Source organism: Lactuca sativa, chromosome 7 (assembly GCF_002870075.4).
Source record: "Lactuca sativa cultivar Salinas chromosome 7, Lsat_Salinas_v11, whole genome shotgun sequence".
Lineage (NCBI taxonomy): Eukaryota > Viridiplantae > Streptophyta > Magnoliopsida > Asterales > Asteraceae > Lactuca > Lactuca sativa.
Window position 1 is genome coordinate 179,942,494 of NC_056629.2, and position 12,381 is coordinate 179,954,874.

The 12,381-nt window shown below is 43.7% G+C and overlaps 1 protein-coding gene, 1 non-coding gene and 1 pseudogene across 2 annotated transcripts; all 3 read left to right on the forward strand.

Annotated features, from left to right (window-relative positions):
• Nucleotides 1-5,186: 5,186 nt before the first annotated feature.
• LOC111914395 (uncharacterized mitochondrial protein ymf1-like) lies at nt 5,187-6,014 on the forward strand (annotated as a pseudogene).
• Nucleotides 6,015-8,922: 2,908 nt separating this feature from the next.
• Nucleotides 8,923-8,995, forward strand: TRNAK-UUU (transfer RNA lysine (anticodon UUU)). Its single transcript has one exon. It is a non-coding gene; the product is annotated as a tRNA-Lys (tRNA).
• Nucleotides 8,996-9,019: 24 nt separating this feature from the next.
• Nucleotides 9,020-10,361, forward strand: LOC122194925 (ribosomal protein S4, mitochondrial-like). The gene is made up of 2 exons (XM_042896261.2): nt 9,020-10,259; nt 10,291-10,361. Exons 1-2 carry the CDS (start codon nt 9,281-9,283, stop codon nt 10,344-10,346), a joined length of 1,035 nt encoding a protein of 344 aa, XP_042752195.2. The 5' UTR covers nt 9,020-9,280; the 3' UTR covers nt 10,347-10,361.
• Nucleotides 10,362-12,381: the final 2,020 nt, after the last annotated feature.

Below are 12,381 nucleotides of genomic sequence, written 5' to 3' on the forward strand. Positions count from 1 at the left end.
TTTTGGAGTACGGGATGACTCGGATGGGCAGATAAAACAGAACCTGTCAGTTACGCCTTTAGGGGCCACCACGTATAGCTTTAGTTTATGCTGTAGCATCGGTTATTGCTCTGGTTACGAATGACCCAATCTATCTATGGCAACCACCCCTACTTTTAGTAGATGGAGATGCGCACCTAGGAAAGCGCGGAATAGACCTACGTGTCGGCCAGTGTCGGGGCAGAGATAGGGACCATGAAAGCATGGGATTCAATCGAACCTTTTTGGACAATTCCTAACGCAGAAGAGGGATGCTAATAAGCTGACAGCTCAGGCATGGCTTCAATAGCGAAAGAAGTTCTTTCTGATTTGAATCAAGAAAGAGAATGAATTTATGAGATCTTGATCTGTTCAGTGCCTTCACTTGTGAACAACAGGGACCCATTCTGTTGATTGCTTCTCTTCCCCAGCTCTAACAAACTGGTTTTTCTTTCTCACGGAATTAGGGAAATCATTAGATTCTTCTTCCTTCTTTCGGTAACATATACCGAGATAGGCTGGGAAATCCCCCTTCGATAGACAGGTGGCAACTTGACCTCTAAGTAAGGACAGGAACGCCCGTGCCCAATCAAACACTACAATCATGAAAAGCACCTGAACCGAGACCTAAAGCTGAACCGCTGAAGGAACCTCTTTTCGTTGTTAAAGCAAGTACGCTTTTCAAGCTTTTTCCTTACTCTTACTAAAGCAGGCACACGCAAAACTCTTTATTTGGCTTTTCACTGAAACCAATACGTCTAAACATAAGGTAGGTGCTTTCACGACTCACTAATCGGGGGATCAAAATCTTTGCGCAGTAGAGGCGGAGGACGAAGCGAATGTAGAGGACACAGCATATCCAGGGAAGGAAGATGGACTGGACTCACTCTCATTCATGGCATGGGCAAAAGCAGCCCTAATGACTTTCAGTGAAGATATGCTTATACGGCGAAGTCAGTCACAAAGTCTATGTTCGTATGCTTTCACTCTAAGTCGACCATCCAAAAAGGATGTGCACAATTGATCATTGACCGCAGTCTTCTCTTTTCTCTCCCAATGTGGGGAACTTTTTTCGGTTTTTTTCTCTTCAGCACAGCACTCAATGGTGATACATGGCGTCATTACTGAATCCTTTCATTGACCTTTCTTTTCTATAACGAAAAAAGCCCTCCTCTCGGAGATGTGGGTGAGAAACCCAAATCAGAAAAGCTCAGCAAGCCAATGGCTCAATGGTTCTCACCACCCTCCTCTGGCGCAAACACCGTTTGCTGCGCTGCGCTCATCACGAGAAGCCGGGGAACTCTCTTGGGTGGACTTCAAGCGCGATGATAGTCAGTCTGAAGTTTTCTACTATGCCATCTTTATTAGTTCAAAGACTGGGCTTGGGGGTTGGTCTCAGTGGTCAATGAAAATGTACTAGTGTGTTGTCTTAACATGCAGAAATTTTATTAGACTGCTAGCTTTACCAGCGGTAGGAGGGTGAAAAGACAGTGCATGAGCGAAGTACGATCCTCTTTTTTTGTATCCCATCGACGATATTCTTTGGTTTTGGTACATAACAATTTGCATACGCAAAGTCGAATATTTGTTGCAAATCTAGATCCTGCACTCTCATCTCTAGTCTCTAGCTATCATCTTAATATATTAGTCAAGCCATATCTTGTACTTTCTTGGGCCTAACTAAGAAAAGAGAACAAGAAAAGCAAAAGCAAATACGAATTTCAGCCAGGCTGCTTCATTCAAGTCTAGGACTTAGACAAGACTTATAAATCGAGTAGTTATAAAGCAGTTTAATCGCATTTATCGTCTCTCACTTAGCTCTGATCTGGTGTCATCGCTCACAGTCCAAGAAGAGTAGTCCTTTCATTGGCTAGTGGGATTACGCTTAATGGGATAGACCGATCATCGCTTCCTTCCTCTACTAGTTCTAGAGTCAAGCCAGCAAAGAAGTAGACTCCTTCCTTTTTCACTGTCTAGCATCATAGGGATATTCGACGTTTAATGAGATAGTCTAGTTCTAGACTAAAGCTAGCAAAAAACAAGATTGAGGTCGATAGGGGCATTACTAGTAATTGCTAAGGTGCTTTATTAAGTATTTTCCACGCTCCTCTCCAGTCTCTTTCCAGCCTTTGTGATTTCATATATTATTCCCATATGCCATATCTCTTATTCAATCTTGCTATACGTCCAAGCTTGGTAGTTGGAAGCATAACTGAGACTGGATGTGACAGGAGGAAAAGGGAGATAGGTGTGATAGGAGGGCACGGTTAAATAGGTAAGCGAAGGCTCTCTCTCGCTCTGTGGTCTTGTGTGAACTCCTTTCTGCCCATTATTGATCTTCACTCTAAGTGAGCAGGTCAAAGCAGTTGAGGTGATAGCAATAGTAAGCAGGGAAGTAGAAGCAAAAGGTCTTCAAAGAACTTTTGTGTAATAAAGCTCCTTGGTCTCATTTCATTGGTCTCTAAGGCAAAGTCTCGCTTAATCGTTCATCGATCTTTTTCTGTAAGGCCTCGGGCCCCACGAATTCCGATTTCTGTTTTTTTTTGTTTGTATTAAAGTGTTGGTAGCTTCTAGCCTCGAGCTGGAAAGTCTCATCGGCGGGGGTACTATAGATATATCATAACTCTCTAATTGAGACTCAATCTATACAATCAATCAATCAGTATGTGCAATATACTGGTCTTTGCGATATGCTCTTTCAAATAGATCACAGATCTTCCCGCTTAGCTGCACTGCTCTCTGAGCTCTTTTGTCCGCTATCGCTTCCTCTAGTACTAGCTCTGATCTCTCTTCAGCAGTTGCAGTACGATTCTTTAATTCATCTCCTACCCTTTATAGTCGTAATCACTAGAAACTCTATATCACTGGCAATTGGCATTGGCGTAATCTTTTTTCTCCTGTCGGAAGGGGGTCCTGTCGAAAGCAAGAAAAGGCATTGCAAATGGCATGCCCTTACTCTAATTCTAAATAAAGCTCTTTTGCGCTCTTGGTCAGGCCTGTAACAAGTATCTAAAAAATCTTTTCTTTTCGGCCTATGGTTCGGTCAAAGCAATGACTTGAGTGAGTAAGGAAGTAGGACCTTTTTACCCCGGCTGTGAGTTATTACTGACCCCTCTCTGTCTCTCCCCCGTGCTGTGAATGAAGTGAGTAATTCGTTGGTGCTTGCCCTTCAGTAAGTAGTTCGGATGGTTGGATACATGCTACGCTCTTCCAGGCTTGCCTGACCGCGAGAAGCCTTAGGGTAAAATAATCTTGAACAGCAATTTGAGAGCATCTTTGGAATTGAAAGAAGGGGCTAACCTGACTTTCACTTTCATAAAAAGAGAAAACTGGACTTGCACTTTATGAAATGGAATTGCGATGAGCCAGAAGTTAGAATCTCGCCTAACCACCTGTCTCCGTCTCCCGTAGTTCCCCCCAGAAACATCCGTTTGCCTACTTCTACTTTGGCCGGGGGTAACAGTCTTTTTGAGAACCAAGTGGCCCTTGAGGAAGACCTTCAGAAAACCCCTCTAACTCGGGGAAAGGAATTCAAGCCCATAAAATGAGTCAAGTCTATGATAGGTACCAATAGTCTTTACGGCACTCTTACCCCTTATGCAAAGCACCAATGACTTCGGTCTTCTGAAAGGGGCTTAGAGCATATCATCAAAGAAAGAATCCCAAGGAAGTGGGTGAAGCTGAGGTTAGAAATGGTTTCTCCTGCTGTTGCTAGTTCTTTCGTTGTTGGTAGTTCCTCAGGTCGGGTTGTTTATTTTCAGAGCTTTTTCAATTCTTTCAGAACCTTTCGTATGCGCCTTTTGGAAGATTTGGGGTACCTCCTCTCTTTCCGATCTCATTCAAATAATAAGCCAGTCCGGTTTATTAGATAGTGAATTGGTAAGAGAGGTGCTTGGTCTGTCTCCGAATGTGGGCCTAGAAGCACTAGCCGAGTCTCTGAATATTCCCGAGGGTTCTCAGGATAAAGACAGCCTTAAGGTGCTAACGGAGCTTCCACGGTCTCAGTCCATGAAGGTGCTTGCTTTATTGGTTGGCAGCTTGGTTATAGTCGTTATGAAGAATGAAGGAGCGATGAAGGAGCTCACTTCCATGACATGGGAAAGGATCATGGGATGAGGAAAAGAAAGAAAAGGTGCAAGGTGAGGAGATATCGAGAGGTAGAATAGGTGAAATGAGTTCAAAGGAATTAGTTAAGACACGCTTCTTTAGCACAGGCCACGGAGTGAAGTTGGAAGGTTCAATGAACTACGCGAAGGGGAAATCTTGGGCGCTATTGTTGTCTATATACAAGTGGCATAGGCGAAGCTGTGGCGACTCGTGGAGTAGACAGCGAGCTCCGCTTGAACAGAAAGCAGCAAGCTGCAAGCACTACTCCAAAAGCAGTGAGCTCCACAACAAAAGCGAAGCGAGCCGTGGTAGCCTATTAAGTTTTTCAGCTGCATCGTACCGTACTATGGAAGGGGTCTGTACCTCCTTTAGATAGATCCCCCTGCTCCTAATGTAGAGCTAGAACTACTACTACCGTGGAATCCGCAGTCACACATAAGTATCTCGCCTTCCAAAAAAAGCGGTTGCTAATTAGCACTAATGCTAATGGGGACCATCGATCAAGAAGGACTTCGGAGACTGCAATCGAATTGATCAAAAAAGAGAAATAGGGCCAACTCTTCTAGTTGCGCCTCTAACCTTACTACGCTACCCTGATAAAAGGTCGAATTCAGCAGGACTGCAGGCACGAAATGCTGATCAAATCCGTTAAAGGAAGCCTAATCAAATCGGGCAAACAAGAAGATCTGACTGAGTTGATGATGGACCAGATCTCGAAAGGCGAGAGGCTTTCATAAAGACGTATGAGAAACGGAGGGTCGAGAGAGGCTTATTGCACGATCCACCCAACCGCTAATAAATGTTGCATAAGATAAGAGAGTGGGAGGCCGGCCCCCGCCCATCTGGAGGTGCACACCCATTTATGAACATATACAAAGGGCTAAAGAGAGAAGTCCATGGAGAACTACCAAATCCAATGACTTTGATTTGTTCGTACCATTCTGTCATCGATCACTGCTGGGTCGGTTGGTGAGTCACCCAAAAAAAGCATCGAGAAAGGTCATGCATATATGTTTTATGAAATGATCAGCGGTTTCATTTATGTTATGCCCTACATCGTGTTCGTCTGTGTTTATTGAGCTTTCAGCGCCATGCGCTTTGCTTCGCTTTATAAAAGAGAGAGAGCCTTGTCTTGAGAGTGAAAAGAAAGGGCAAGCGATAGAAAGGATAGTCCCTCGCGCGTTCGCGAGAACTACTAGAAAATGGTGAGATCATTAGATCATTAGTGAAAAAAGGACCAACGACGATCCTATCCTAAAGGAGAAGAAGGAGTAGGAGGAGTCAGTTTTCTTTGAAGATCGAGGAATCAATCTCCCAATTATGCCATTCGGAAGAAGTCTTCTACAGAGGGAAAGCCTGTTACGAGTAAGTGGAGAGGAAAGATCTCCAGAGATTCTTATCTCATTCCATTCCAGTGGCTCAACCAGTAACCAATGGCGAAAACTAAAAAATCCATGGTTTCCCGGTAGAACCCTATTTCGCCCAAGTTGTTTCAGAACCGGAAAAAAAGAAGCGGTTTTTCGCACAGCTTGCGCATAGTGCAGGTCCCACTTCTATATCGTATTTGGCCGAAGAAGCATCGGATAGGTTGGAGTTCTTACCTTCTTGGGATTCCATGGACCAAGATCGGCTTTTATTATATGGGCAATGCCGATCTACTTTAGTAGATCATATGGATGTAGAAAAAGCTTCTCGTTTTGATGAATTGGAAACATCTCTTTTCCATTTCTATTTACCCAGTTCATATCTTTGTTTTGTGTGTTCCCCGGAGGAATTCGATCTCTTCAATCTCGGGATACCACCTAAATAACTATAACTGCGGCCAGAGAGTCAAATAGGTCGGGAAGAAAGAGTCTGAGGTTGGGTTGGACGACATACATCTTGGTTGGTCCCACCACCACTGGGGATTGGACATATATAGAATCTTTCTTCTAAAAAAGTCTTATTATATATATAATTTTATATTCTTATTTATTTAAATAGCTGCAAGACCACAAAACGGGGTGAAAAAAAACAAAAGCCCTTCTTTTAAGTTCCTCCCAGATACATGGCTTACATACCCGGCTCAACATTCTTGGAAAACAATCGAATCGAGGGTCCGGAGGAGAATTGGCCATTCAATCTTGTGAACTAATCGAGACCGAAATTGGAGAAAGAGATACGAACGGAAAGGAATAACCAATCGATGAAAGAACATGAAACGATTCTGTTTCAATAGAGGAACGAGAAAGGGTTGGGGGCAATGAAGTAGGTGAAGTGGTTGGATTTTGCGAGCTGTTCCCACCACTACTGGATGTGATTCCAAGAGCCGAACGAGAATGAATACCACACAGAAAAGTCAAGACCAGGCTCCTTAATGAAATGTTTAACCGATCCATTCCGGATTGACCGAATTGGTACGGAAGTTGTAACATGGGAAAACCACGGAAAACACGACTTATTTGAATAACCCGGTAACCTACCAATTGTAGAAGTAGGATTTTTGGCAAGCAATAAGCACTTAAATAATACAATTCAAGTGTACCATCTTCTTTCTCATTTCGAGGAAAAGGTGCGGAAGGAAAAGGAAACAACGGAGGGATCCGAATCGGACCTAAATGGGAATGACATGAAAAGTATTTTTCAAAACCTAGCATTAAGGGCATTACGACGATATATGAGAGGAATGGAGAAAAACTCGTGATTGGTGTGGAGGGGAAGGTCTATTTATAATATAGTTCAAGAAAGAGTCGTCTCATTTCCTTACTTCTTCGTTCTTTCTAATTCATTCACTTCAAGACTGGTTCTGAACGCCGCGTAACATCATCTTCAACCAACCTCCATCGTACCGGTGCGACCACTAAAGAATTGCTTATACACTAAACAGCTGCTTATATACGCTTACTAAAAGACTGACTTTTATTCATATTCAATTCATTAGGCCAGCATGAAACTAAGAAAGATAGATGTGCCTAAGGCGTAAGCAAACTGTGCACGCTAAGAGAAGAGGAGAGATGTTCGCAATGACTACCACAAGAAAGCCGCCCCCTCTCTCTAAAAGGGCCCGTCACTTCGTTCGTACCTTCTTGGCTTAGGCTTGCAACTTCACTTACTTTATGGCCTTGCCACCTTTTTATAGCAGAAGCTAAGCGCTTGAAAAGCGCGCTAAGAAAGGTTGCTTCTGTCGGCCTTTATGTGCAACAGTCCACCAGTAGCGGAAGATAGGGTTATCGTACATACAAGAGTCTTCCAGTTCTTACGAAAGCTCTTTCTTACCAGTCAAGTAGTACAACAGCTGTCTCTTATCTTATAGCCCGGCGCGGCGGGTCGCCTTTTTAATTCAGTCGATAGAAGAAAGTATTAGATAAGGAGTAGGTGAGTGAGTCCTCGCTGACCTGAGCGATTTCGATCACCTAGCAGGCCTTTTCTTTGGTAGGTAACATCGCCAAAGCGTATCATCAAATTTGACTATGAAGGAAGGAACTCGGCAGAAGATCGGTCAGCAAGAAAGGCCTACTTATCCACGGGTTCATTGACAAAACCGCCGTAGGAATGGAGACCTTTCAATAGAGCGGAGGCGAACTGATCAACGAGAAAGAGGCCCTACTCACTAAAAAGGAATAGACCACAAGATCGAACTGCACTCATGCCTCTCCCGCATCAAGTTGACCGCCATACTGGAGCTTCGTAACATGTTGACGAAGACCTCCGAACTGAGGGTTCGGTCAGTACAAGAGACTAATTTGTCTCCTCGGAAGAAGAATAGCCCCGCTCTCTAGCCGACTGATCCCGTTGATCAAACTGGGAGGGGACGTGTCACATTAGAGGTGAACGATCAGAGGTGTCCTCTAATCACTACGATGAGCTGGTCCCTCTTTTAGTAGACTCAGCTATGAATATTCATAAAAAAATGAATGCCTCTTTCACAACTAACCCCATTTTCTTAATGCCGAGACTTTCTCTTTCGTCGAGCCCCGAGCTTGTGGTCCTCCTTTGAGTTTGGGTTCAATTGGATGAATCTGTCAAGTCAAGGTCAACGTACATAGCAGCAAGGATGGTGCATCGCCTCTTTCTCATTCTCGCTCGGGAGCCAAAACGAACACGCCTGCTACCTACTGTACTGGACCTTCGACCAAGCATTCTACCTTTGTCGAATCGGAACCAATACCACTGCATTGCGCTCGAATAGTTGAGCAGCCGCCGGCCCTTCCGTGTACAGATATAGATTCATTCTTCGTACCTGGTCCAGCCTCACAACCCTTCGCGGGTTGGTAAGAAGTCAGTCTTGTTTGGTAAGACGGAATTTTACAAAGAAAAGAGAGTGCTCGCCCCGGCCACCAAAGACCGTAATTACATAGATAACTGCTCCTCCCCTTCTCTGTCTTTAAGGCTTTAAGGCGAACCGTATGGCGGCTGGAAATAAAGACGACCTCACCTTCTCGTAGATGGTGTCAGTGAGAGCCATTTTAGTACCCCCCCCCCCCCCCCCGTTGACCTTTTTTTGTAGATAGAATCTTCAATGAGTGGAAACAAGCAACCTTACTAAGCTAAGAAAGGTGCTTGTTGAGTAAGGCCGGCTTTCTTCGAATGCTTGAGAGCTTCTTTCTCATATCGATCATTCAATATCCTTGACTTTTCAATAAGGGGCGCATTAGCTAGGCTATTTTCTTGCAGGAGCGCTAGCGCGCGCCCTTACATTTTCTTCACTCGCTCTGCAGTACGAGCCTCATACAAAGTCGCGCCCCTTTAATATGATGAAGAGGGGCCGCCCTCTTTTCTTTTCCGCACCAATGCTTATTTACTACTACATCTTTTTTGGGGTGTATAGCTCAGTTGGTAGAGCATTGGGCTTTTAACCTAATGGTCGCAGGTTCAAGTCCTGCTATACCCAAACCTAACTTGCACTATACTATGAGTAAGGATGCGTAGTAGCGCAAAGAGAACTCTTTGGCCTTTAGATTAGAGGCGCTTCGCCGTCTTTGATTGGATGGAAACATCTATCTAAAGTGTGCAGTGAAGGAGAAGAGTAAATAGTAGGGGAAAGAAGAAAATGGCACATTGACATTCATCTTCCTCTCGAAGGGCTTTGAGAAGAGGGGCAACAGTGAAGATACTGAGACCGTGTCTATGGGGTCTTAGTAAGAATCTGTTGCAAGCAAATGCATGTAAGGGAGGAATGCCCGCATTAAGATTTAAAACTTGTCGTCTACTCGAAGGAAATGTTTGGAACAGGAAACTTACAATAATACAACGCCGCATTCTTCGAAGATTGAAGAACAAGACGAGATCTATTAAGAGAATGATTTATTCTCGAAAAAATCTGAATAGTTACATCCAATTACAAACTACACGAAAGTTGCCCCTTTTTCATGGAGATTTACCCATCACAGAGATGCATAGAGGAATAGAACGAACTTCATATATCCCTTTTCCACTCAATCCAGAAACAAGATCGGACGTTATTCCGGTTCGTCTCCATTTTAGTGAAACTCTTCCTCAAGCAAGGCAGCCGATAAGTCATCGAAGGCTTTTTGTTAATAATGTAATAGTCAGCATTACTTCTTTTCAAGTTTCCCAAGGTGATTTCATATCTTTTAAAGAAAATGATACTCTAATCTATTCAGAAATAAGGAGATCCTTCTATACCGAAATTTCAGTTTCTAAAATCATAGGAAAATTCCTGGATAGCCCGGTAAGAATGTGGAGAAGAACCAAAACGGAATGGTTCCGCTTACTTACAACTAAGAGGGGATGCCGCCTACTACTGAAAGACCCGTTTTTGCAACAGTTGCGTTCTTCTATGCAAGACGAAGACTTAGAAAGAACAAAGAAGTTTGGATCCGAAAAAGTATGCTTAGGCAGTTCTTTTGCTGATCACAAGAGAATAAAGAGGCATTTTTATCATTTCAAATCGATATTCTTATCGAAGAGAAGGAACGAAAAAACACTAAATCTTACTACTAGAAAAAGAAGTCCTATAGTTTACAACTCTTCTTTCTATAGTAATTTGACCACTTGCTCCACCCATCAGTCTTCTATTAAGAGAAAAATAAAAAGCTCTTCCCTATCTACTCATTATTCGGAGGTGAATCGTAGAACACTAAAAGCTGTGCTATCTTATGGACCTAACATAGGTCACATCCCTCACGTGCGCCCAGAGCACATTCGATAGCATCCTCTTAAGGTTTAAAGATCCAAACCTTCTTCTTCTTAGCGGAAACGCACGTGGCCAAAACATCTAAAGATCAGCATAGTCGCTCATAGGGGCCTATCTATCCGGATAGAGGATAGTCTATATCTTGATTCACTACTTCCATTTTTCTTTTTATATTTCTTTTTTTTTCTCTGTCTCGTACGAAGCAATGGGAGGCAAGCTATGATGGCAGGATGTGACCTTGCCTTTCGCCCTACTACCGCCGTTCTATGTTCTTCTGACTAAACAAAGTTAAGACTTAAGTTTCGGAACTTAAGTTTGCAACTTTTTTCAGCAAAGCTTAGTAAAAATCCCTCCTTCGGCTACCTTGGATCAAGGGTAGAGATAGGAAGTAAGTCAAAGGTAGATCAACAAAAGTCTTAGTATGGGAAGAGTCAGAGCGAGGGGAGAGACTTTCTAAACGAAGGTTAGTATAAGTAAGGAAATGGGCACTCTACTCACATCGAAGTAACTGTTGTCTCCCTTATGGTCGACGTTCTCTCTTCTTATCCTCTCCTCTCCCTACCGGTCGCCGAATATAGCTCTTCTTTGCCGTTCTGGTTGGCTTAGGGCGGTCGAACTCTCCCCTCCTCTCCTTAATAGTCGAGTGATTTCTCATTCTCTCTCCCTCTTTCTATAGATAAGCGGGTTCTTCGATCATTCTAATGAAATAGGTTCGTTAAAGCCAATTGCTCGAATTCTGTTTTAGATTCCTATTCCACTCCAACCGGTGCAGAACTCTTAACCTCTCTAGGACCCTCTCTACGGCAAGGTGCTGCTCTACTCTTTCCACTTGGTCCCTCGTGTATAGCGGTCGAGTTCTTTGCCTCACGGTTTGGCTACCCATCGTCATTCCCTCTCTGTCTAAAGTGAGAGGGGTTCTCTATGCGCAGTGTAAGATTCCCCTGGATGGGTCTCGTAGGCAGCAGCATTCGTGCTTGCCTTTGCTGTGATTGTCCGTTGTTCCCTTGGTGCGCTGTCATTGACGGTGTAAATCTGTTCGTTCGAGAAAACATGTTGATATCTTTCCATATCCTATACCCGGTTGTTTCCCTATCAAGATGTGTCCCTTCTTTTGACCCCTTTTCCAATTTCTTAGTGCTGTCCCCCTTGCGTTCCCTCCCTTTGTGAAGAATTCCATTTCCCTTTTTCTCCACTCTTATTTCTTCCTTTCTTATTCTCCTGTTGGAAGTACCTAATTTGCTTTTTGAAATCTTTCCTTTCTTATAATTATAAGGTCCTTCCCCTGTATAGAAGTCTGTGCGATTTTTCCCCTTATCTTCTGGCCGACGCTCCCCTTACCGGTATCAGTGCAAGGGCAATTAGTATGGGTTGCCATAGTAGTCTGGATGGATTGGAACAAAAGGATGAAGGAGGGCCGGCCTGCCTAACAAGTAGACCGGAATAACTAGCTTCTAGTCCAACTAGCTAGAGCTCCAGCCCAAGCCTCCAAATCGAAGCTTCGGAGAGCCTTCTCCCATGCGATGAGATGAATTCTGTCTCTCACTCCAACACCAGACCGTGGACATTTCGTCCGAATTCCTTCAATCCTACCAGCCATTCCTTTCGGGACCCCGGACAACGAGGGAATAAAGGCAAGCTTTGAAGAGTGGATTTCATTAAAAACAAGGCCTTACCAGCTTGACCTAAGAGGGCGGGCTCCTTTCCAACCTGAAAGCTTCTTGCTGAATTTCTCTGTAACTGAATTCTAAAGTTCATCTCTTCATCTTCCCAGCATACCAAAATGAACCGAAATGGAATTGGCTATTGAACAGCCAAACATATTCCAGCCGGCCCTCGTAGTATGGATGGAGGATGAAGAAAGAACACCTTACTTCTTTCAAAAGACGGAAACAGAGTAATTTTTTCCCACTAGCCTAACTAATGATTTTACCTCACTTTGGTGTATTGTATAGACAAGCCTGACTTTATAGATAGGAATTCAGAAAAGAGTTCTAACTTACCTTCCTGACTGTGCTTCCTGCTTTTGGACCTATTTTCTATTCTAGTGGTAAGACTGTACTCTACTGCAACAGGAGAAAGGAAAGCAGGACATCATGATAAGACCCTCTTTACGCTCTCTC